This window comes from Schistocerca nitens, chromosome 1 (genome assembly GCF_023898315.1).
Source record: "Schistocerca nitens isolate TAMUIC-IGC-003100 chromosome 1, iqSchNite1.1, whole genome shotgun sequence".
Lineage (NCBI taxonomy): Eukaryota > Metazoa > Arthropoda > Insecta > Orthoptera > Acrididae > Schistocerca > Schistocerca nitens.
The window spans coordinates 1,270,019,907-1,270,047,898 of NC_064614.1; the positions used below are offsets into that span (position 1 = coordinate 1,270,019,907).

At 38.8% G+C, this 27,992-nt stretch overlaps 1 protein-coding gene across 1 annotated transcript; it reads right to left on the reverse strand.

Annotated features, from left to right (window-relative positions):
• Positions 1-2,539: 2,539 nt before the first annotated feature.
• Positions 2,540-27,992, reverse strand: LOC126202118 (microsomal glutathione S-transferase 1-like). Its single transcript, XM_049936837.1, has 3 exons — positions 27,773-27,992; positions 18,453-18,535; positions 2,540-2,993 (listed from the first exon to the last, which is right to left on the reverse strand). Exons 1-3 carry the CDS (start codon positions 27,902-27,904, stop codon positions 2,750-2,752), a joined length of 459 nt encoding a protein of 152 aa, XP_049792794.1. The 5' UTR covers positions 27,905-27,992; the 3' UTR covers positions 2,540-2,749.

A 27,992-nucleotide genomic window follows, 5' to 3' on the forward strand; every position in this document is an offset into this window, starting at 1 on the left:
ATTATCCTTTAATCTGTTGAGCTAAAAATATTACTAATTTCCTTTAAGAACTGAAGCAATTAATCCACAAAATAAGATTTCTATATGGGCAACTGCTGCTGCTGGTATGTATATGCATCTGTGTTACACTTACTTCAACCTCTAAAAGCAACAGGCTGGGTTCCAATAAAGGTTTCTGAAAGCATATGTCTAAGCATGTGACAGTATATGTTAGAGAGGCCTGGATTCTGGACATAGGAAGAACAAATTTTTGAGGTTTATGTTCAGTCCACTATAAGGCCACCAAAGACAGAGCACAAGATCAGATTGTCTATGGTATTCAATTATGTCATTTAAAAGGGATCATCCTGACATTTGTCTTAAATGATATAGTAGAACACCTAAATCTGGATGGCAGACTATGAAAGACATCAGGTGGAAGACCTACACAAAAATTAAAAGGATGACAGTAATGCACCCAGCCATCAGATAGAACATTAAAGCAAATAAGTTTTCCATCACAAGACTGATCATAAACAAAACTTTTTTTCATGAGTCGGTAAAATCTCTTTGGTTTACAAGCTGCATCATTTAGAATAAAACATGTGAGCTTTTGACAGCTGTCTCTGTCATCATCAACAGGAGTTGAAATCACTGACTGGCATGGCTGGCACGGTGTTCTACTTTTATAGATGTAATGGAGCACCTGGAACCTGCCAAAGGTGGTCAGAGTGCTGCATTCACAGAAGGCAATCTCTTAGTGGCTGAATTCAGCTGTGGGACCAAGTGGCGTCACTTAGCGCGGGCAGCTGGCGACAGATTTGAAATTGCTGCTCTTGCATCCCTACAAGTGTCAAGCCCATGTCTTTGCTTTTGCTCAATGTCCAAAGCCCACCCTATGACCCACTAAGAGCATGTACTGCTGGTCTCTGTTCAAGTTATTGCTGTTTATTTTAATTTTGGCCATTTATTTGATGACAGACTCCCAATATGATGTGGTTAGAGTGAAAACTCATTTTTAAATTGTATTTTATGTTTGTTTTCTAGGCAGTGTTCAGTAGTGGTTGACTTTTCAAATTCCCTTTGTTTAATGTGTCAAGAATGCTCTGCACAATGCTTGGCAACAGTGTGAATGGTTTGACCTATGTAAATACTACCACATTCACAGGGAACACCAATGGGGTGCAAAAACTTTCATATTACACATATATAACCAGAACACCATGCCAGTCCTGGAAGTCAGTGATTTCAACTGCTGATGGCAGGGACAGAGGTCAAAAGATAAAGTGTTTTATTCAAAATGATGTGGCTTGCAAACCAAGAAGATTTTACTGCCACTTGACACTGCGAAAGACTCCAAAGACACTTTTCTCTAAGTTATTTTTAGTATACTTGCTTGGACAGAAGAAGCCTTCTAATACTGAAGCCACTGAAGTGGTAGCAACATCATTTGTAACTTACTCTACGTAAATAACACAAACAAAGTTTTGTTCAGTTGTGCTGTCTGCATTCAGTTACACAAGGCACAAAATAAAAGAAAATTGGTAATACAAATGATAAGTTATATATAAACTTGCAAGTTCCCTACCACTGAGTTTAAAGTCCCATGACAGGTCATAGTTGTAAAGGCTCTTTTGGGGTAGCTGGGGCATACAAAATTCATTTAACTTTCATTTTATTTAACATGTTTACACTGTCTAAAGGATAGATTGCTACTCACTGTATAGGAGATATGTTGAGTTGCAGACAGGCACAGGCTGTGCGGGAGGGAAAGGGCAGAAACAGGGAGTGGAAAAGAAAAGGACCAGAGAAGGGGAAAAGACCGGGTGTGTGTGTGTGTGTGTGTGTGTGTGTGGTAGAGAACAGCACACAATGAGGGTGGGGGGACACGAATTGGAAGAAGGTGATGGGAAAGAGGGCACAGAAATTGTTGGGTGGAGGTTATAGGGACAGTATGTTACTGTAGGTCGAGGCTGGGATGACCTCCTATCCCCACACCCTCCACCAAAGTTTTTCTGCCCCATTTGTCCCATCACCTCCTCTCAATTAAAGGTTTCTCACCCTCATTGTGTGCTGCTCTCTGCCAATCCACCAACTGGTCTTTGTCCCTTCTCTGCTCCTCTCAATTTCCATTCCTTATACCCTCCCTCCCTCATGGCTTACCATTGCTGTGCCTAACAGTCTTGTCCTGCCACAATCTAGTCTCTGCACATTTCGCCTGGCAGCTCTCACTTCTCTCTCCCCACCCACATCTTGCTATCGCCCCCTTCTCCCCCCCCCCACCCCACCCCCCTCTCACCAGATTGGTGCTTCCATTCAACACGACACACTTGCATTCTGGCTGGAGCAGCTGGGGGACAGTGGTCATGTGTGTGTGAGGTGTGCTTCCTTGTGTGAACGTGAGTGTGTTTTCTTTTCTGAAGAAGGCTTTGGCCAAAAGCTAAATGTGGGACAGTCTTTTTGTTGTGCTTGTCTGCAACAAAACGTGTCATCTGTGTGGTGAGTAGCAATCAGCCTTTTCATAATTTTGTTGAATACCAGAATAAGACAGCAAAGAAAATTCTACTGTGTACCAAACAGTCTTTATTTATGTTTTTATGTCTGTTTACATGGTGCCACTGTGAAAACATTAGGCAGAGTGAGCAAATCATTCACAGAAGTAATACATCAGCAAACTATTACTTACCACAATATGTACAAAATTAATTGCAAATTTGTTTCAAATAAAATGTTTTACCATGATAAAAAACTACATTTGTAATGTTTCATATCAAAGACAGTGAAGTATCACACTGCCTGCCATGAAAAATGTGATGGCCCAACCAACAAAGAAAAATAAGAACCTAGTAGGTTGTGGAATTGGTATGACACAGTACACAATTGTGTGGCCAATTCGTGCTATAGTAAATGCTCGGAACAGATTGATGGCAAGACCTGGAGATGGATTTGTTAGCAGATATGCTAGTGCCACAATAAAGAACACTGTGATGTTCTCCAAATCATTTAGATGTCCCCTGCAAAAGCATAAAATAATTTTAAATTAGAACTCTCCATTAAAATCACAACATATTTTCATTTATTAAAATTATTACATGACATTTAAAAAATTCCAAACAGATTAATAGTGAAATCTATTGAATCAAGAATTCCTCTCCCTTCTTGTTTTGACTTATAGAAGCACCTGCTTTTGTAATTAGGAAAGGTAATCTGTAGATACAATTTTGAGTGAATTAAGTCAAATCAGTGAAGAATAGTTTGGATGGACAATTTAGCCACATGGCTGAGCACTGCAAGCATCAGACATCAGTAGCTCCCTCCCTCTACTTACGTAAGAACCACTAGTAAATGGGAAATGAGCTCTGAGTCATCTAGTGTCTGATAAGTAAAACATATTAGTGTGGTGTCGCCGCCAGACACCACACGCCACACGGCAGGTCTAGTCTAGAGAGACTCCCTAGCACTTGCCCCAGTTGTACAGCCGACTTTGCTAGCGATGGTTCACTGACTACAAACGCTCTCATTTGCAGAGACGACAGTTTAGCATAGCCTTCAGCTACGTTATTTGCTACGACCTAGCAAGGCACCATATTCAGTTACTATGAATGTATTCTGAACAGATAATATTGTGAATCATGTACCGTCAAGAGCGACGTTCATCATTAATCGATTAACTTAAGTATCAAACTAATTACATCCGCTTTCTGAATTCTAATTCCTTGTCATGTTCCAGACCTCACGTCAGTATAGTCCTTCCCTCCTCACGCCAGCCTGTGTGAGCTAAAACGCGTGCATTTCGACCTCCCTTCGTAACACGGTTGTTGGCTCTTCTGCCAACACATAAATTAGACTTCACCTTCACTCGTTCTACTAGTGTTTCAGCACTGAGGTAGACAGCATTTAGCATCAGATGAAGAGATGGAGCACTAGCTCAGCTAAAGAACAATGAAGATGAGGGTGCAATTTTGATCTGCAGTCCAGCACTCAGTTTAAGAGAGTTCAGGAATCAATGGGAAATCTACAAGAACAATGTGATAATTTCTTGACCTCATTGTGAATGCCTATATTTTTTTAAGCTAAAAAGACAGCAACTGATATTTTTCTATTATGTCCCTGTTAGGTTAACGAAGTTTATCTAGTGCTTTTTTAATGACTTGATGCAATTTTTGAAGTGTAAGTCTAGGTGGTCTGCAAAATATCCCTAAAAGGCTTACATAACTTTTACATTAAGATCAGAATGTTTTCAAGCTATAAATTTCTTAAGCTGTGGGAATATGCTGGAGGCCAGAGGGTGTCAAAACTGCTGAATAGCTAGTCTACTAGAAAACATCAGTTTTCCTGTAGCTAGTATACTTCTGTGGAAATCTTAATTGTCTTGGTTTTTTCCTCCTGCATACCAGGAAATAAAATACACACAAAAAGTCATCTAAACAAAACTGCTTCTACCTTGTTCTTGTAAACCAGAACTGGATTTGAATCTCTAATCTCCTGATGAATCCAGTCTACCAACACTCTCAATTGGCCACAAAGTGATAATGTCACACAAAGGAAATGTGCACTACATCACAATAACTCATTGCCTAAGTTTCCTGTATCCCTAATACTCAGCAAGCTGAGACTTTTTCTCATATCTTCACAAGTAGGCACTGGCAGTGTGCACATTTTGAGCTGGATGCTCCTGCTGGACAGCCATAAGGGTAATCTGGGCTCATAACAAATGAGGTATGTTAAGGCACAGTTACATATCTGATGGTGGTGGTGGTGGTTAGTGTTTAATGTCCCGTCGACAACAAGGTCATTAGAGACGGAGCGCAAGCTCGGGTTAGGGAAGGATTGGGAAGGAAATCGGCCGTGCCCTTTCAAAGGAACCATCCCGGCATTTGCCTGAAACGATTTAGGGAAATCACGGAAAACCTAAATCAGGATGGCCGGAGATGGGATTGAACCGTCGTCCTCCCGAATGCGAGTCCAGTGTGCTAACCACTGCGCCACCTCGCTCGGTCATATCTGATGCAGTAGTATTAGGAGCACATAAAATTTGACACCATACACAACAGCATTGTTCTTCAGGGAACATCAAATACCATTTCTTGGAAATTAACTTATAGTCAGATGGTTCAGAGCCTGAATAAATAGTTAAAAGGATGTCAGTTTCTACTTATGGCTGTACAGGCCATGTGAGGTGGGATAAAAAATTAACAAGAATTTTTTAATTTTGCGAGCTTTACATATCTACTTTTCAAAACTTTTTTGTCTTCTTAGTACACATTTTCCTACTGTATGTTTGCATTTTCAGCTGTTTTTAATATTTAGTTTATTGTTGACAATGGAAAGGTAATACGTGTTTTTGAGCGCTTGGCAAATTTTTACTTTTGAAACAGATGGATCAAAAAATTTGTATTAACTATTTCTTGAAAACTGGGATATAGCACACCACAGCACTCAAAATGTTGACTGTACCTTTTATTGAATATACTATCAGTAAGACAAGAGTTTATATTTAGTATAAAAGCTTCAAAGAGGATCACAACACGACGAAGACAACTACCCTGGATGCCCTAGCACATCAATTATGTGGAAGAAGAAAGAAAATGGTTCTAAAAATCTTTGAATCACCATCAGAGAGGTTTCTGATGTTTCCATTATATCCTTTGGCTCATGCCAGGCAATTTTTGAGATATTTTGGTACGAAACGTGTAACAGCAAAGTTTTTTCTGAAACTGTCGAATTTCGACCAAAAATGATGTCACGTAGACATCGCTCATGAATTGCTCAATGAAGTCGACAAGAATACAGCACTTCTAAAGAAGGCTGTAACAGGTGACAACACGTGGGTATGTGGGTATGATGTCAAAACTGAGGCCCAATCGTCCCAATGGAAACTGCCTGAAGAGCCGAGACTGAAAAAAATTCAACAAGTTCTATCACATGTAAAGGTCGTTCTCACTGTTTTCTTCAGTTGCAGTGGGATAGTGCATCAAGAATTCCTGCCTTATGGCTGTACTAAGCAATACTACCTGGAAGTTAAGCACCCTTTGTGTGAAGCAGTCACCAGAGCAGCTGCTGCTGGATCAGAGAGCTGTCTGCTCACTAGAGGGACGTTACACTGTCATCACAGTCACAGCGGGAGACACTGCTGACGGCGGCATTCGAGTGATGCCGTGCTCAGCCACACACTTTGTGATGTCAGCAATGGCAGACATCTATTGTTTCCATGAGAGGCAACTGGATGCATTCGAGTGATGCCATGCTCAGCCCTGCTCTTTGCACTGTCAGCAATGCCGGACATCTATTGTTTCACACGAGAGGCAACTGGATGCCTCCGCCAAGTTGTTCCTAATGAATTATGGCTGAGGGTCAAAATAAAAAAGTTAATTAAACAAATCTACTGTCATCCTGACATCTCATTTCACTCTACATAGGTGACAATCCATGGGTCATCTAACACTGGTGTCAGATCATTGATGTCACCTTCTTAGAGTAATGTCTGAACCTACAGCCTACAGTATGGCGAGTCCAAAAACTTTTGATTGTATTTTGGTCACGGAGAAAGGGTTTGACGATTGTGCATTTTGTAAAGTAAATTTTATTGTGAGTAAAGATTTGTCTAGTTTTAGAGATAATGGAAGTCACGATTGGTTAGTGCCTGTTAAATGTGCCCAGTGCTTTGAGGGCCACTCAGTGTCATGTACAGGATCAGTTCCAGTAAAATGTTATGCGTGTAATTGTTAGGGGCATATGGCTAGGCAACGCCAGGAATCGAGATGCTCGTGAATAAATGTAAGAATTAAGTTAATGTAATTTATTTTCTTGTCTTGTGAATGTTAGTTCTCAAAACTAGTGTTGTCAAGGAGAAAGCTTCAACAGAGCCAGAGATACAAGGTGTATCAGAGAGGGAAGCAGTACGCATAGTGTAAGAGCAGGTAGCACAATTAACAGCGGATAATACAGAACTGCGTAGGCTGTCAGAATTGTGATCTTCACAACAGGATGTAGATTCGTCAGTTGCAAGATTAATTGCTTCTTTTCCTGGTAAGGCAACTGAGGAGATGCAGGACTTAGTGGGAGACCTCGGAAATCTGGCTGAGATGGAAGGTCGGTCTGATAAGGAATTATTAAGCATTGCAAAATTGAGACTAACAGGGGAAGCTGAAACTTGTGTAGGGTATACAGAAGCTCTTCACATAGGATAAGGACAATTAATGGATGTACCTATGAATTGGGACAGGACGCTGCAGTCAGTGAAATTATTTTGCAAGAAGCTGAGCGTAGGGCACTCTATGCTTTTCTTAAGAGGGTTGCATGCAGAAATGTCAAGACGTGTACGGACATGGGGTTCAACAGATTTGCACACAGCAGTGTGGTTATAGCTAGAGTTTGAGGAGATTGATTTGTTGACTGGAATGCAGGGTAAACAGAGAGTGTTTGCAGCTAATACAAAATGTTTCAGGTGTAGATGAATGGGGCATGTAAGAAGACAGTGTCAGCAACCTCAGGGTAATGTGAATACAGTAAGAGGAAGTAATAGTTTTAGAATCACAGGACTGAAGAAGAATAAGGTGTTAAACACCAATGAGAACACAAGGTCCACCATGGTCATTCCCAGTTAGACTGGATGCCACAAAATTGTATGCCGAGGTGGAATGTGGAATAAGAGAAATAGTAGGAGAAAAGGGTTGCAGGATATTACTCAACACAGGATGCGTGTGTTGGTCACCAGCAGTGATCTGGTGAAACATAAGCAATGGGATATAGCTTGCACGGAATGGGGAATAAAGATGTCACACCATTAGGATCAGCGGTCATAGACTTTTTCCTGGATACAGTTCAATTTAATTGATGTGTAGAGATTGTGCCACACCTGGGTGAGGGCTGTGACATGATTCTAGGATTAGATTTCTTATATCAGCATTGTGCCATTATCGATCTTCGATGACATGGGTTGGTACTTGACAGAAAAATGTTTCAGTTATGTAAAGCCATTGCCAGTGTAGCAATGTTGCAAGGGGAGTCTTTCACAGATGATGAACTGATTAAACCATGAATGGTCACAATAAGACTTGATTTGCACCCTTTGGGTGAGTGTTCAGTCTAGCTTACTGGCAGGAATTTTGTGTATGGTGGAATCGTTAGAAGATAATGAAGTATCAGATCAGGTGGGTTGCTTAGTTAAAAGAGGTAATGTGTGCATACAAAAAATAAAGGGTGAAAATGAGGTGCCTGTTTTTGTAGATGAGTGTAATGCAAAGGACATAGGATTAACAAACAAGTTGCAAATCACTAATAGGGATATCCTGGAGGAGAAGAATGGGACACAAGTGTGTTGGCCATGGACAATCACTGAATGCCATTGTATCTGCATTTTGAGGAAACATGAAGCACCTAGAGGGAAATAATAGGAAACATGGAAAAATTACTTTTGGAATTTAAGGATTTATTTCTTTCAAAAGGGCCATTACCAGCTATGCATATTACACAGCACCATATTCCTACGGGAAATGGATTATCAGTCTACTACAAACAGCACAGAATACCTAGGTACTGCAATTTTGGAGGAATTTATCAATCAATAGCTTAAATATGGAATATTTGAAGAAAGTAATAATGCATGGGGGGGGGGGGGGGGGGAGGGGGGCACAAACAGTCATTGTGCCAAAGCAATCACTGGATGGAACAAGAAAATATGTGTTTTGTTGTGATTACAGGCATCTAAATGAGAAAACTGTAACGGATGCCTACTCTTTGCCAAACAACACAGAAACCTTGGACCATTTAAGGCGATACAAATATTTTTCAACAATGGATTTGTAGAGTGGTTCTCACCGGATTGAGGTTGCACTCCAGGATCAACACAAAACAGCATTTTCGGCAGCCTGGGGACACTACCAATTGAGAAGAAAGCCATTCGGATTAAAAAACACACCCGTAACATTTCAGAGACTGTTGGACAAAGTACTCTGAGGTTTAAAACCATGGCAATCCTCAGTATATCCTGATGGCATAATTTTGTGTGGGAGTGATATGGAACAGCATATGCAATGATTAAGGGAAGTATTCCTAAGGTTAAAAGCAGCAAAATTAACAAGAGTACAGAAAAGTGGAATTTTGTGATGGAAGAGGTAGAATACCTAGGGCACATCATAATTTAAAGAGGGGTTAAGACAGACTCAAGATTAATTAGAGCTGTATATGAATTTCCTGTATCAGAATCTGTAAAGGAGTTGCAATATTTCTTAGAGGTTGTGAAGTATTACTGCCAGTTCGTAAAAGGATTTATGAATACTGTCAGGCCATTGACAAAGTTGTAAAAAAAAAAAAAAAAAAAAAAAAAAAAAAAAAAAAAAAAAAAAAGTGTTAAATTAGTGTGGTCAGAAGAGTGCAAGTATGCTTTTGTGGAGCTAAAAGAAGCTTTAACATTAAGTCTGATATTTTAATAGGCAATTTGTTTTAACATGTGATGCATCAAACCATGCATTTGGCTGTGTGTTGTCACAAGGGGTAGAAAGGTATAGAACATCTGGTAGCTTATGCACAAAGACAAGTAAATTCTGCAGAAATAAATTATTCCACAATGGAGAAAGGGGTGTTAGGCCTTATTTATGGAATCAAGTATTTCAAATGTTATCTGTATGGTAAAAAGTTTAGAGCAATAACAGACCATTCAGCATTAAAATGGTTGTTGGGATTAAAGGATCCTTCTAGTAGGTTGACACGATGGGCAGTAAGACTAAGTGAATTTGATATCAACGTCACACGTAAGCTTGGGAAGAAGCACAGAAATGTGGATGGCTTAAGAAGAAAGTAGCAGTATTACATTTTGGAGGTAATGAGCATGTGGAATGGCAAACTGCCCAGAGCATGGATGACAGTGGACGAGGAATGTAAGCAGTAATTTAAGCAGCCACAGGTCTGTATGCAGGATGGATTGCTATGCAGAGAAACTAATTTGGGATAGCAGGTACCAGTGAAGCTAAGGAATAGTGCTATAAGAAGCTCATGACCACATATTAGCGGGTATGTACAGAGAGCAGATTTGTGCTGAACAAGAGCATCATTGCATAGGTTATCTGAAACAATTAGTACCATTTGAATTTCTGGGGACTGATGTTTTAAGTCCATTATATAAAACACCTCCAGGGAATAAGTTCGAACTCACAATCACAGATCACTTTTCAAGACTAGAAATGATCAAGATGCCAAACCAGCAGGCAGCAACAGTGGCACAAGCACTTGCAAATAATTGGATTTTGAAGTTTGGAGTGCCTGAAACAATAGTAACAGACCAGAGAACAAACTTCACATCAGATCTATATATGCAGTTGTGTACGTTATTGAACGTGAAGAAGTTAAGAAATTTGGAATAGAGTACAGAGGGCAAATAGAAGAGCACTAGAGAAACAGGAAGTAGTAGTGGGGTGTACAGCAAGAATGCCACAATATAAGGTTGGTCAGTAGGTGATGCTATCAACTTTATATACATCAAAGGGAAAGACAAAGAAATGTCAGTATTCAATTGCCAGTGAGCATGACAACTGTGCATGGAGGGCAGTTGAAACCTTTTTAAGGGAGTCTGGAATTTATTCAAGGGGTAGGAGCTGCAGACAGGAAAGGGAGAGTGAGGAGAAAGATATCCAACAATAAACAGGAGGTTGTGAATGAATCGGTAATGAGAAACCCCTATGGATTAAGGCCTAGGAGATAGTCAATTAACTTTTTTTGATTAGGTATAGATTTAGTGTAATTAGTATAAGCAGCTGCACAGCAGCAAAGAATTTAATGGGAGGAAAGTGATAGATATTCCTGCTCACAGGTGAGATGCAGAGAAGGTGAGTTGATGCGGTTCATAGAGGGAATGCTGTCTTTGTCAGGGTGGAAGTGTTATAGGACCAGCACCTGGAAGGGGAAGTACTGTTCGCCAAGCAGGAAGATGCAGTGATTGCCAGTCTTCACTGGATGGTACAGGCAGTATTCAATGCATGGAACATGTGTAATGAGGTGAGAAGATTGGAAGAAGCACTCCACAAATTCCATCAGGGAACGGAAAGGCACAGGTTACTCAAAGGAAGTGCTGGTGTATGTAAGAGAGTACAAGGAGCATATGAGAAATTAAGGACTAAAACGATCCAGGTACTGGGGGTTATTCTACATATGCAAGGTAAGAGGGGTTGTATCAATGGTGGAGTTGGCTTATGAGAACAATATTTGGCACTGCTGATGAGGAAAACAAAGAGTTAATGACACTGCAGAATAGGTTTATCAGTGGGCAAAAGGGAACAAAACCATGAGTGATTGGCACACTATGCAGATTGCAAGTTTAGAGGAAGACATATTAAAAAATAATACATGACTACTACGACAAATGACTGGAGAAGTAATGCGGTATGCCAGAGCTACAGAAGAGGCAGTTAATCGGAATACCAGGGAACTACAAACCAAACCAAAGCAGGAGTCTTAGATAAGGAAGTAGTAATGATAAAATGGTTGCAGTCCATAGAAGCACAAGGGAAAGTAACAGAACTACAGGAGGCTATGCAGCAGGCAGTACAAGGTCAGCTAGGGGTAAAGTTGTCACCAGAGTAGTACTTGGAAGGTCTAAGGAAAGTACAGAAGGAACTACCACTGGAGATGGGTTGGCTTTAGAACTCAAACACACAAACTTATCTTTTCATTTCAAGGCAGCCACAGGCTCAGTGAGAACTGGTGGAGGGAAATTTTAAATTTCCATTTGTACACCAATAGCAGGGAAACAAGCATGTTACAAGCGCTACATAGTTCATGCATATTCTGTCAAGTTCAGATTGTTGAAGTACTCTGTAAGAATAAAAATGCAGCAACTATTATTAATTACTAAAGACAAGGGAAGTTATGTAGAAATGGAGGGAGCAAAGTTACGAAAATGCTACAGAGGGGCGATCACAGTCTGTCCGAATATGATAATGTGTGTGGCAGGATTCCTGCACATTGAAATTGCTAATGGGATAAAAGGCAGTCAGAGAATGCAATAAAGAAGTGATCAAGCCAGAATTGCACTTTCAGCAGGTCAAGACACATTGGTTGTACTCTACTTCCGACAAGATGGTAGTAGTGGCTTATTGTTTCAAGCAGGAGAACCATACATCAGCAAAGAGGCTAGAATTAAATGGGAGCAGTTTATTATTAAGTGGAACAGCGCACGTGATAATGAGGCCTTCCATCTACCTGCTGAGATTTCAGGGATGACTCACCAGAATACTTCACAGCCTTGTTTGTATTGGTGACAGGAGCCCATGGAAGTTGTAACTGCCACAAATCTAAACAGTTTGAATCAAACTCTAGGGCCAGAATTAATACAGTCTATAAACACATTTCTGAACCAGCAGGGGCAACAAGTTTCCCTGGAAATCTTAGTGCAGCATGTAAATTTATATTGGGAACATAAGTACTGGAAACAGACAACATTGACTATTGTCATACCAACCACCACGGTGACCCTTGTTCTGCTGAGCATAGTCCTTGTTTTGGTCTGTAGAAGTTGAAGCACAAGACTGAGTTCGGACCCAGCTGTTATTCAGATTCCAGTAGACTGGATACCCTGAACATAAAAGCAGCAGAAGGAAGATGAACACACAAGGGTGTGGTATTAAGGATAATTGATTCATTTTAGGTTGTAAGTTTGGAATAGAGAGTTAGAAGATATTGTGCAAGAATCCTAGTAATGAAATAAGTTCCATTGTGTTTGAGCTAAGGAGCAGGGCAAGAGGTCCTGTAGAAATGTGTAAGATTAAGAGATATGGTTAAGGAAACCAACTGTTAGAATAATTCTTAAGAGGTCAAAAAGCTCACCAGAGCGGAATGAGTTGCAACAGACCCATCCACATGCTGGCAAGAGTGTTATGCGTTTCGAAGCAAAACATGGCTGACTGGCATTGTGAAACAGAGCCAGCTGTGTGTGGTATAGCAACAGCCAATTCTGCAATATGCTAATGAAAGGTCAGAAACCTTTCCTCACTTGCATGTCAAGCTGTAAATGAACGTAGTCTGGAGAATATAAGTACTCAGCCATTCATGTTCTAAAATATTCTCATCTCATTATAACAGCCTACACCATGAGCCTGTGATACCCAGAGCGACATCCCAGAATGCAGTACAGGGTTGACTGTTCGATCGCATGGCAGGGCAGACTGCCTTGAGTCACCAGAGCAGCTGCTGCCAGATCAGAGAGCTGCCCGCTCACTGGAAGGAGGTCACAGCTGCTTCAGAGGTACCGTCACCTGCACTGCCATGCCGTCATCACAGTTGCATCCGGATATATCACTGTCAGTGGCATTCGAGTGATGTCATGCTTGGCCCAGCTCTTTGCGCTGTCAGCAATGCTGGACTATACTGTTTTGCATGAGAGGCAACTGGATGCCTCCACCAATATGTTCCTGATGAACTATAGCTTTGGGCCAGAATAAAGAAGTTAATTAAACAAATCTACTCTCATCCTGACATCTCGTTTCACTCTCCGTGGATGACAATCTATGGGTCATCTAACAATAATGAAAAGTGAATTCTAAAAGTGATTCCAAGACTGGAAAAAGTGTTGGTACAAGTGGATTATATCTGAGAGGGATTACATTGAAGGGGGAAAAGTTGTTGTTGATGGTGAATAAATAAAGATTCTTTCAGAAAAACGAAAATTCCCATTGCTTTTTGATTGCCTCTTGCGTAACTAAACTTCTATAGCCAAAATCAGTCTTTTTAAATATCTCGGATACTAATGCTACATACAAAAACTGTTAACCACATATATACTGCACAGTCAAAATCTGTCTATTAAACAGAGCAGCCATTGCAGATTATAGAAATGAAGTTCCATAATAAATTAAGGAACAAAAACACACTCACGGTATCATTAGCTCCATAAAACAGAAAGCTACAGAATATTATACTGGAAAAAAGACTAGGGTTCAGTGTAAGAATTCATACTGCTTGAAAGTATTATTTGAATTAACTGTAACTTAGTATCAAACACATTAAGAAATTTTTCTTCCATACTGGCACTGTTTTGTACCTTGATTAGAGTAACTATGTAGTTGACAGTTGAACACTGTTGAGCATGAGGAGGGTGATACCTGTCAGTCACTGTATGCATAACACAATATGTCTGTAGCAACAACAGCTGTATGGTTGCTTAACAGATACATCCACATCATCTTCTTTTAAGGCCTATAACTTGAATTTTCTTTGCAAGCTTACAATAACCTTATCACTTTAGTCTAAAATTTCTCTGCTAGCTTCGAACATTCTGTTAAGTGAATTAAACATACCACACACAGAGAGACAATGATAAAAATTACAGCAATTAGGTTACCAGCTGCAAGTGTCATTTGTGGTAACTGAAACCTAAGTAACAATGCGATATGTCAGAGGTGAAAAGAGGATGACAAAGTTCACTTTCTGATTTAATGTTGTTATGGTAGTTGTTGTTTAAGCTACTGGCTGTCAATGAGTTTGTTATTCTGATCCAAGTATTGTACAAAGGTACACTTCATAAGATTTACTTTAATAATGATGGAGTTGTAACTAAAATCACTGTGGCTCCATACCCGAATCAAATGATTTAGTCATTTAAGTAGTAAGATTTAATAAATCATAGTTCACGATGGAAGATTATCATATTTATTGCAGGCTGAGATTCTTATGTATTGATAAATTTCAGCTATAGCTGAGAATACAGGAGAAAAAATGAACAATATGGCGCCTGGTATTGAAGTGGGTATAAATCGTTCAGTAAAAGGTTGTTTGGCCAGGGCCTCCCGTCGGGGAGAGTGTTCGCTGGGTGCAAGTCTTTTGATTTGATGCCACTTTGGCGACTTGCATGTCAAAATCGATCAGTGAAAACTAATTTCTTGGTGTCTGTAAGGCATACACTATGTCATAAAATTGTTCATAAACGAATCGGAATTTGTTCTACATTACAAAGATGGTACCATGCAGAGTGTTTGGGTGATGTTAACTTCAATTACTCAAATTGTGACTGTCACATGCTTAGGTGTAATGATCATCAGTCTGCAACTGAAATGTTCACCAGTGGACAAACAGAAAGTGTATTGACTTCTATACAGTCTGTTGTGGAAATGTGTGGACAGTATTCTAAAATGCTTAAAAAATAATGCTAAGCCTTTGTAGCAATCTAGACGGTATTACTGATGACAACAGTCATGAACATGTTAGGTCAATGAAGAAAGTGCATTGCAGACAGAGTGAAAACACTTGTCTTCCAGCAAAAAACAGTCAGGCATTGATGCAAAGCCTTTGTAACAATTCAGACAGCAATGATAATGACAACAGTTGTGAACATGTTAGGTTACTGAATTTAGTGTGTCGTAAACAGTGTGAAAACACGTATCATTCAGAACTTAATGGTCATGGAACTGAGGCAGAAATGAGTGCAAGGAAATCTGAAGTACATACAGAACACAGTAGGCCCACATACAGTCATTTGCTTAAAAATACAATGTTCAATACACAGAGTGTACAGAAGACAGAACTACCTCCAGGTACAACAAACTTACAAACAAACATGTGCAAATAAATACAAATTTCAATTCCCCGATTTCCAGATTGAAAGTAATGATATACACTGATAGCCATGGACATGGCCTTGCTGGAATCATACGTGATGATTTTCATGTAAATGCTGCTTCCATTGTAAAATGTGGGGCACCTTTCGATGAAATCACAAGAAACATAAATGCCAAAAATATCTCCAGTTCATTAAAATGTACAATAATTATTGGGGGCACTATTGATGTATATAAAAATGAAATATTCAGAGCCACTAACAAGTTGAAAGAAATGTTGAATTCCACTAGGAGAACACCTGTAATTGTCATAGGGATTCCTCATAGACACAGCCTTATAACCACTTCTATTGTGAATGATGAAATCATCAAGGCCAATAGGCAGTTTAAAAAGATTTGCAAAGCATTCCATAACTCACATTTCTTATCTGTAGAGTTCCTTGCGAGAAAGACTTTACATACCATGGCCTACGTCGAAATATTAAGGATAAGACACTACAATGCCATAAAATCTGAGACATCATAAATTTATTAGGAATGTGCAAGGAGAATGACCCCATTATTCTGCCACATCCTTCTTCCCAGTCAACAGCATGCTCCACTGCACAGCAATCATTTTCAGAAGCAGTAAGACATCTTACACAACTGACATCAACAACAGTGTCAACTAAACCACTCAATTAAAACCACCCATCTGTTAAGCAAACGAAAAGTGTCACAACCAGGCTACTACAAGGATTTTTTATTGAAGGCAACCAGCAATCAAACATTGAGATGAGCAGTGTGACAGTTCCCAAGGACAATAAATCACTAGTAATTTCTTACTAGAATGTTTGGGGAATAACTAGTAAAATTGCTGAATTAGAAGTACTTTTGCTTGATCAGCTAAAGGATGTTTCAGTTTTATTTAACATTGGTTAAAGGAAAACCAAGCATTTACTGCTAGAATAACAGGATTTGAAATTATTAGTAGCTTCTGTAGAGAGACTTCCACAGGTGGAGGAACATGCATATATGTCAAGCAAGGAATGGACTGCAAAGAAATTACGTTCAGTAACATAAATAACATTGAAAAAGTGTGTGAATATTGTGTTTGCAAACTTAAAGAACACAAAATAATCATTGTGTGCATATACTGTTGGGACCTCTGTTTTCCTGATATTCATAAAGACTTGCCAAGTTACTTAACACAACCTGATGCTGTACTCTTTGCTGACAATACTAGCCACTTTGTTAAAGCTCAGAATGTGACTGCCCTACTAAAAAAAAAACAGAAATAAGGAATGAAGTAATTAAATGGTTTAGAGAAAACAGTCTACTTATTAATGAGAAGAAAATGTTATGGATGAATAACAGGCATACTTCAAATAAAGTAATCCCTAACATAATAGTGAAGTTCGACAAGCAGGAAATACTACAAGCTTCATATAATAAATTTTTAGGAATTTGGTTAGATGAGCATCTTGAATGGGATAAACATACAGAATGGCTCAATAAGAAACTAAGTAAATGCTGTTACATATTAAGAATGCTCAAAAATTCCTGCAGGGAAGAAACAGTGATGAGTGCCAATTATGCATTCATGCATAGTCCACTGAGATATGGTGTCATATTTTGGGGTTTTTCAAGTCTAGCAAAACACTCCTTTACTGTCCAGAAATGTGCAATAAGAACTATAAAAGGGATTGCATCTAGGGAGTCCTGTAGGGAAATATTCAAAGAACTGAAAGTTATGATTCTTCCATCTATTTATATCTGTGAATGCATATGCTTTTTTAAATCCCATCCCCAGCTCTTTTCTTAGTACTGATTACCACAACTATGGAACTAGACACAGAACTGACTTCCACAGAGAAGTACATAAGAAAGCCCTGTACCAAAAAGTGTAATATATCAACCCAAAATTCTTTTTAGGGCCCTTCTCTTAAAGAGTTAAAAAGATACCAAAGCTGCACATTTTTAAAAATGAACTTAAGAATATAATTGTAAATGAAAGCTTTTACAGTGGTGATGAGTACGTCAATTTGAGGACATCCATAACTTGAGTTAAACATAGCCATGTGTTATTGGATACAATGTAAATATAGAATTTGTTTGAGTTATGTATTGGGTTATCCATATGATTTTGTATGTATCTGTATGATTTGCTTTTGTTCAGGTATTTAATTATCTGCATGAGTTGTATACAGTCATTATTATTTATTTATTTTGTGTTTTAACATATGACAAGTCCTAAATCATTGTACATGATAAAATGGATGATCAATAAAAATCTCTCTTAAGACAACCAGAGGAATGCTCAATAGCAAAAAATGCTCCAAAATTTTGATTATGTACAAAAGCTGCTGCTGATGTACAAGGCTCTGTACTTAGATGAGTCCTAAAGATGGGTGAAATTCTCTTATTTCAATTTGTGTGTGTGTGTGTGTGTGTGTGTGTGTGAGAGAGAGAGAGAGAGAGAGAGAGAGAGCGCAATTTGCTTCTTGCTTTATGGGCTATATGTCAAGCGGCTGCTTTTACAATCATGAGCCACAGTTGTTCTAAATGTTTCACTTCCTAAATTTCAATATGAAACCACTGTGATCTGGGAAATGTGTAATATTATGCTTGGCCTTGATGGTATAACATTTAAATCGAGGGATAACATATATTAAACTTTTTGTACACCAGTACATATTTTTACATTTTTATTTTCTTTTGCTCTCTATATGTTCAGAAAAAAATTAGATTGTTATACCTTCTTCAATATCAAAACTGAAATGACAACTGTACAGCTGTGAAAAAGTTAATGAAAGTAATATGTACTCTATACATAAGTAATACACATGAGAGTGAGAAGAAAATTAAATTACACAGAATTTCCAAACAGTATTGGGTAGGCTTTCTTTCGGTAATATATTTATTTATTTATTTATTTCATGTACTTACCTCCTCACTCGTTCAATATCAGGATGATCATATTTCACTTTGGCACCTTTCATAGACGCAGCGTCTTCAGGACTTATAAAAATCTGATGAGACATGAAAGCAGTAATAGCAAAGTATTATTTAATATCAGACAATGACAATGAGATATAACATAAGAACAGCAATTGTTGTTACATAAATACTTTTAGAAGCTACTTCAGAAGGTACAATAGAGTAAAGTACACAAGATTGTGAAATTGTTCAGTTCTCTTTAGTTATGAATTTAGTACCAGCAATATTTGTTTTAATTTCTTGGCTGATCACCATATATGTCCACATTAACAGTCTCCATTTCTTACCAAGTTTACAAGCTGACTGCAATCAGATTCATAGCTTTTGTAAGTTCTTAACAAATCACCATCATGGCAAAATTAGGTGCTGATATGTGGAAAGAAAGCTAGTAGAAAGTAGTCAGTGGCTTACTACTGACAACATTGGTAGATACTCTAAGCACAGTGTACATACCATGTCATCACAATTGTTGTCTAGATCTGCAACCACACTCCACAAACTACTGAAGCGTATGGCAGAGTGTACTCCCCATTGCCAACACATATCAGTGTTTTTTCCCCATTCTATCCACATATGCAGCAGGGAAAGAATGACTGGTCCAACACTTCTAATCTTGTCATCACACCATGTATGGGAGTCATATGAAGGGAGCTGTAGTACATTTCTAGATCCCTCAGTGCTGGTTCTTGACACATTGTAAATAGGTTTTCACAGGATAGTTGTCCTCTATCCTCAAAGATATGCCAGTCAGGTTTTTGAGCATTTATGATGTTCTCCCATGATCCAAACAAACCAATGACTATTTGCACTGAACTTCTTTTCACACTTTCAACAGTAGGCATTCATTATCCCCTGTTAGGGGTCCAACAAACTTTAGCAATAATGCAGGATAGATTGTACGAGTGTTTTATAAAACACTCATCTGTAGACTGATTGCATTTTCCAAGTATCTTACCAATGAATCAAAGTCTACCATCTGCCTCATTCATGATTCCATTTTGTTTCCCAATGGACTCTTACACACAGGTATTTGTACAAGTTGAATGATTCCAAGTGTAATTCATTGGTATTGATAATGTAGGGCCACACTTCCACAACACTCACAACAGGCCAACTTTGTAGTAAACAAAGTAATAACACATTGTGCAAGTCATGTACAGATTGCAAAAGCATACACAGTATTAACACAAACCATACTGAGACACTGTATGCAATGCTTGAAACAGGAACAGGGACCTGGCTGCTCTCTGCCTTGGTTGCCAAGTGGAAATGCCACATTTCACAGAATGTTCCACAGCATGTCACAGGTATCCACAGCAATCAGTGAAATATCATTCAATGAAACATCTAGCAAGGTAACAACTATACTGGGTATCAACATCAGCAAGTTGGAGTTCCAATTAGACCTTCACCCAGCTGCTAATAAAGTTGGATATGTGCCAGGCTCTTCTTTCTTACTGCTCTGATCACCAAAGCAGTAAATGATCAGCAAACAATACTAGTCCAGTCAAATCTTTTTTCTTAAGCTCAACCACTTGCACTTTCTGTGTGCAAGCTCGTAAAAGCAACACTAAATAGGATGCAGGCAATGAGCATCGTTATACCCATTTAATTCAATCACTGGGCATTGCCAATGGTGACTGTCAGGAAAAGCTTGTTGCATTATCATCAATGACCACAGCATGGCGCACAGCATTTTGCAGCCAGGAATCAGACGGCATTCAGTTCATGGCCAATAGGCAGCGGTGGCACTACCACCACTTAACAGCACAGGCACAACCACCACTATGCCGCTTCTGCAGTAACCCCTGCTGGCATATGTAGAAAATAGCAACCTACCAACTGCAGGCCAATCACTACATGTCATGACACTGCAGGATCACCGGTTGCCTGTTTACCCCTGCACACCCAGACTAATTAAAAGCACATGCCCTGCCATGGATGTAAGAATGAAGTCGGGTTGCAGTCTCATGAAGTATTTGGACTCACTGTATGTAACTAAGGACATTTACAGACTTGAAGTGATAGTGTTGTATGATTGTGATAGGGACGTAGTGTACAATTCTGTCTGACAGTAATTGTAATCAGATATTGTGTGAACTTGAGTTGTGGGATTAAACTTGTTTTTCCATTCACACCTCCAGTCTTTATTGTTCCGCACTTCACGAATACAACACCTGTATATAAGGATACATGGTGATTTAAACTGACCATCAACATGCACTGCAATATTTATCATTGCCACATTCACTGATCAGAAAAACAGTTGGCTATGTTAGCTGTGAAAACAGTATTTCTTTTAATAGATTTAGTGGATACTTGCTTGCCTGTGGGCAATGAAAGCCAACAGACCATAGTCTTCCACATGCTTTATAGAATGTACAGTCATAACTGGTGACCATGTTTGGAATCACAAGTGTGCTTACGACATTTCAATACTGGGTCACCTCCTCCAATGATTTCCGTAACTTGCAAACTAAATGGAAGACACAAAAGTTATGGAGGCTATGTGGGAGCAACACTTGGAAAATGTAGAGCACCTTTTCTTAGACTCTGATACAACAGTACACAACAATGACAGCTCACAAACTGTCAACTTCTAATAATCTAAAATAACTGCAATCTTTTTTGGATGTGCAATATATTATAGCAAATTTATACCTATTGGTGCTCAAATAGACAACCTGTAGCACCAGCAGCACAAAAATGGTTTTATCTTTATCTGTGGCCTGCCAGAAGGAATCTGCATAATTAAAAAAGTGTTATAAATTTGCTCCCTGCCATGCAACCTTCACACCATGTTAGATCCTTAAGTTAGCACTGGATGCATCATAACAAGGCATCAGCATAATCATTGCACAAGAATGCTGACATCCTCAAACAACCAGTTTACTATGCCTCAAAAAGATTATCAGTACCTCAACTAAATTCCGGAGACTTTGGCCATTATTTATGGAGGTACAAAATTTTATGTACACCTCTAAAGTACAAAGCTCCACTTGATTTCCCCTTTACTCCCTGCAAAGCACCTCAGTCGGAAAGGCAAGGTATGTTACTTTATTGGGTATGATTTTCAGTTCAGATAGTATGGATAAGCCTAGCATACAGAATTTTCTTTGTAACACCAGTTAAGCAGCAGAAATGGTGTACAGCTGTTGGCCATGGAAGAAGTAGAACACTGGATTATCATTCCGACCATGCTCCTGCTACAAATCCTCCAGTTTCTCCACTAACTGCACTGGGGAATAACTAGGATGAATGTTTTGATGTGGTGCCATATGTACTTGCCAGACATTAATGCTGAATTTTGGTAACATTTTTGAGAAGCAGCAATCTTGTAATCCAGTTGCTGGAACAGAGACTGAGGTCAGCTGGCTGTTGTACGCATCGACAACTTCAGCTGATGGCGCTGTCTGAAGATGTCCTAAGTATAGGACAAAACTGGTAATTTTAATGAAGTACCATTGTGATCTAGTGTCTTTTTTCACTGATTTTATGTTAATGTTGATACTGATAGGGCAAGCCAGGTCTTCAGAGAATGCATCCAAAACAAAGCCTCCCCCCTCCTCCTCCACTGCTATGGACTAAATAAGAGCATCCTTAGGGGATATGTACACAGATTATACTTCACTGTTGAAGGGCTACTATTGCTATATGTCCTCTTCAGTTTCCTATATGTGACCCTTATGACAACATCTATTGCACATGCTGTGGTCTAAGCATTACGTATCTTATATCTTCGGTGCAAAGTTTTCTCCCATGATATAGTGTCTAAAATTGGCCCCCAATTCAGATACAAATGATGACATTTACATCTCCTGAGAAAACCTTGGCAAACTTTCTCACAAATTATGAATGACAGTCATCAATGAGGGGAAGCATGAAAAACTTTCTCACAAATTATAAATAAAACTCGTCAGTTGCAGAAGCCTGGCAGAGCTGCTATATGGGTGTAGACATTGCATATTGTTCAGTATGATGTACCTAACAGAGTGAGTCCAGTTCCCATGGGTGAGGCATTATTATGTGAGCTCACAGTTCTGATCTTTCACATTCAGCAGCACACAGAGATATGATGTGTTGTCAGTTGCTCCTCATCTGTTTCAAGCCACAGCCTGTCATGGCTAGCTGATTTGTCACTGGAATCAGCTCCAGCTGTGACACCAGGCTGAGCATGCACCCCACCCTCAGCAACACTGACTCAGGGCTGGAACAGCAACACAACAATGCCTGCTTTTCCAACTTGCCCTGTCACCAGGCATAAGACCAAGTTCCCAATCTCACCTCATCCTTCTAATTGATATATCACTCATACACACTACATGCCACAGACATAACAGGTTTTTGCTGGATAAAATGGGTGAATCCAGTTCGTATTCCACTTCAAGCGCTACATCTGATGTAAAGTGTCAGAGGCACATACAAGCACACAACTAAGTTATCAGTTGGATGTAATACTCACAAGTCAATCCTGGCACTGATATGCAGAATGATCTCTTCATCGGGATCTATGTAGCCACCCCAAAACAAGCCCAGGTCAGTTTTTGGCTCTATATGCTTGTTAAAGTGGCAGGGGTTGTTACATCTGTTTGAAGGGATATAAATACTAGCCGCACAAAATTTTGTCAATACACAGACTGGTAGCACTGGAATCCAAAATGACTATAGCAGATATGTTCAGTCATTTCATATGACCACAGCAATGGGAAGGCTATTTGCTTACTGGATGAAGAATGTGCCATGCCTTATTAGCCAGTTGTTTAGAAACCTACTGTGTTGTTGAAACTTGGTTTGTTATATTTTGGACTGTCAATACTAAGCACATGACTGTTCTGGCTCATGACTTTGGAGTTTTTTTTAGGCATTCAACATGTGCAGTGTAATTAATCACTCATAACTGATGTTATCTAGAACCTACATGTGATCACAGAGATATTAAAATCAGCTATGACTTTGGTTATGAATTATATTTTTGTGCATTCATCAATACAGCAAAACAGTCCAAAACCCAACTTTTCCACAACTGTCTGTCCCAAACTGTGTCAAAGATTTGCCACAAGTAAGCGAATAACACCTAACCTCATAATTACTGGATAAAGGAAAGTGAATGATATTATGGCTCTAAGATGACCTGCTTTCCAAATAAATTCTTTCTTATAATCAATAACAACTTCTAAATTGAAATAACTTGTATAATACTTTAAAAAAATTGTTTCTATTCACATACTTATTACTTTCATCCCCAATCAGATGGCCCTTTAATTGTCACTTTTACTATGTTTTCTTTAGCCGATATAACATTTCTGTCTCATATTGGATACTAGCCAGTATGTCTGAGATACAAAAGGTATTTTACTTACTGCTTATTTTACAAAGGTAAAACAATTATCAGTAAATACAGACCAACTGTATGAAGAGAAGAGTCTTGGATTGTAAAAGTAAAAATGTCTTATTATATCAGGATAGTGAAATATGCCTTGCCAATGGCAAAAATAAGGGATCTGAGGCAGAAACTACAAGAAAATCTACAGCTTTCGAAAGATTTGTGTTCATTGTTCTCCTCCAATTCTTATATGTAAAGAAATTTGTGGATGAGAAATATTTTGAAGGTTGTGGCAGCCATAGGTAGGTATTCTGCACATTCCAGAATTGCACTTCATGAATGGAATCTACCTGCTGGTAAACTGCATTGACTTAAAATAGATACTACTTCAAAACATACATGTATTTTTACAGAAAAATGGTCTTTTGCCATAAAGACTAAAACTTTTTCACTCTGGCTTCATTTTCAGGGGAAAGGTCTATGCTGTACTAAAACTTTTAACATCACCTGCAAATCATCGAATACAGCTTTGGTGTAACTCACCATCAGAGAGTTACTGGAACAACCCTAAAGAAGAGCTTGCTAAAGGACGCCACCTCCCATATAAAACATGGAGGCTGAGAACTGGTGTATCCCAATGCTTGGTCAATTTGAAGAAATGGGATTTCTCTCTAGGAGATGAACTATGCATGGCGAACAGCAAGATCATCAACACCTGCTCAACTGTAGAAACCTCCCAACCCCATGCCTGATCTGGTTATCGCCAATGATACAGCAGTTCAAACAGCGGGATTTTGGATGTCATATGGAATTTAATCATGTACTTCTTTGTAAATTGACGTCTTATGGAATTTAATCTTGTACTTATATTGTTTGTAAATTGCTGCCTATCAGTACGAGTAAATAAATAAAATCAATATTTTGGTCTACTATGGCTTCTACAAATCTTTCAGAGCAGAAGCCATGTTCTACAAACCCTACCACAGGCTTATAGTAATTATATGAGGGGACTTCAAAAAGTAAGTTACATATTATTATGGCAGCCCAAGTAACTTTTATTGTATGCTGCACCACACTTCATACTGACAGACAGGCTGCATGACTGTATTTTTCAACATAGTTACCACATCCCTGTAAACAATTTTATTAGACACCTTATTCGTAAAGATCCTTGTTTTGTCTATTCTCACATTATACTTTGTTTGGTAACAACAATTGGAATGTTCTACTAGTCACTCATTTCACTGCTGATAGGAATCTGTTCCTTTTCACAGAGCCATTTGAGAACTATCGTGTGAATGTTCTGACCATTGCACAATCACCACAGGTGAAAAAATGAATAAAAATTTTATAACAGCAAGTGAAGAGCAGGATCTACAGAATAGCAGAAGTGAAACATCTTGATTATTATTGAATGAAAGAAGAGTTTTGTAGTGTAGTAGTCCCATATGCATAAAAATGAGGAATGTTTTTATTACCTGTATTATAATCTCTTTAACATATTGTACGCATCATATGTCTGTTCTGTAGTCACCTAAATTAAAGGAGTATATAAGTAACTTTAACATCCAAACATAATTAAAGAGAAAAATGCATGCAACATTACTATCAAACTTGTCAGTTTTAAGTCCTACATTGTAATTCAGCACTGTGGTAAGCCATACATTTGAAGGGACTGACTTGTTCTATATTACAAGCACACGTCCTGTATATAATGTAATCAAATGGGACCCAAAAAATCAATAAATATATTAAACGATCTTACGGAACTAAACCAATTAGGGTAGCAGAAGATGTACATATTCAGAGAAAATTATAACTTCAAAAGAAGGACCTCACATGCATAGCAAAACTAACACCACAGAATCCTGCAAAAGCAAATTTAAAATATTAACTTTAATATGTTGGCACATACACAAGACAATACTTATTTTAATGGCAAATTATACAGCACATCTAAACAGAGATTTCCATTATAACAACACAGGAACCAGAGGAAATTGCTATCTTTCCACCAAAAGGTTGAAAATGATAATAGTGGCGCTGGAAATGCAGGCTGATTAAATTTATAACAGACTCACACTTAGCGTAAAGAGTATAAACTGTGCACCTCCGAGAGAGACATCTCTAAGCTAGATGTTGGTAGAGGCGAAGCAATATTTGCAGGCAAATTGACAGAACAAAGATAAATTTAAAATTAGTTACTGAGTAAAGCTCATCTTAGTGCGGAAATGGAAAACACCTTCCTGGGAAGAGAAAAAAGGAACTAATTGTAGTGCTTAAAATGCAGCAGAGACCGCCACCAAACACAACAAGAAGACATCTACAAACACAACCAACTCATAAACTCAGTGCTGTAACACACCACAACACCCTTACGCCATCGCTCAAAGCAAACGGATGGAATCGGATGCTTCCATTGACCTATATAACGCTGTCTACCGCCTTTACGTCTGCAAGGTACAGACAGTATGTGTGTATCATTATTATATATCTTCTTCTTCTCTTTTTTCTTTTTAAAAAAGGAAAGAGAGTTCTCCAATGTTTGCTGTACGTGCAATACCGTATCTGTTAATATCATTAGTACGTAATTAAAAACTGTTTTTCTGTATAATTGGTAATTTTGTAAGCAATGTTGTTTATTCTGTATAAAGCTTGCAACGTGACATATGTAATACTATTATAAAATATGATCTGTGGAAAAAAATAAACTAAACTGAAACCGGTACCAGAACATTACTTTATTAGTCACTATACATTGCATATCTGCTGTAATGTCGCTGTTGTTAATAACTAAATATTCTCAATGACTCGACAACGGAAAAAGTAAATACATAACACTCCTTGCGATCCTCGACGTCCAGTTACACACGGAACGAAGAATCGTGATAATTGGCAACACCTCAGTAACAGCCTGAACGGAACGTAAGTTGGCAACAATACAAACAAGGGCTGTGGTAGCGCCGTTTGCGGATAATGTTCGAATCTCTCTTCAGTTTAGAGTCTTATATACGTATTTAATTAAAGTCGTATTGTGACTGCTTTCGGATTTCTGAAAAAGTTTTACCATGAAAATTTACAAACACTTTCGGCAATTTAAACAATTCGATGTAGATATGAGCTATATAAAGTACGCGACATACACGCATTAAGTAATCACAATTATTGCAATTCATCCCATCTTTCTGAGGTAAAATAATATCTGTGGCTTTTATCTAGGTATGAAATAATGGGTGAAGATTCACATCTTTAAGCATATGCTTCCATAGTTTCTTACTGAAATTTACTGTGTGTAACGGTATTAATTGGAGTGAAAATTCGGCCATGGTTCAATTCTCACATATTAACACTACACGTAGCGCGGTAACGAAAAGTTTCTCAAGTTCGTTGGCTGCGCCCTGACAATTGAGTTTCCCGAGCGCGTTCAGCTGGTCTCCACTATAATTTTGTACTCAATTCCTGCAACTGCCCAATCAGAATTGGAATACAAATGACGGAGTAATGGCTGTAATCAATGCGACACTAATGTGACCAGAAGCTCGACCAAAAAGACGTGGAATACATCTGTGATGAAGTAAAGTGTGCATTCAATTCAAACACTCTTTTGGTGTCCTATATTAGGCAGCTGCGATTTCACCTACCTATGTCTCTGAGAATACACTTTAAGAAACCGTAGAGTACCGTTACGCAGAGTGTCACAGTAGAAGGGGAGAAGGATAATCTGGCACCACGTTTTCTTTTTTTCCTCAAAGAAATAATAATAAAGTCCCTCATTTCATTCTGTACACCGAACAGTTAAGTAACAAAAGTAGTCTTCCACTGGAAGTGAGGAAATATTGACAAGATACTACGTAACTGTTCAGCTTCTTTAGCAGATTTCTCGCTCTCTAGCCCATGCGCAACAGTTACGTAGTAAACAGTTAAATTTATATTTCGTTAATCGTACCTTATGCTTAAAACGCTGGCGTGCTGTGAGCGGAGACATCAACAGCATTTTTAGTCCAAGTACTGCAACATGGAAGAGGTATGCCTTAAGCACAGGATTACTTATGGTCAGCAGTACCTCCGCAGCAGCCATCCTTCCCAACTACAGAAACACTTCTGCCTGCAACCGTGCGTCTGCGGCAACTCGACGCTTTCTCGTGTGCGTCCTTGACTGTTAACTC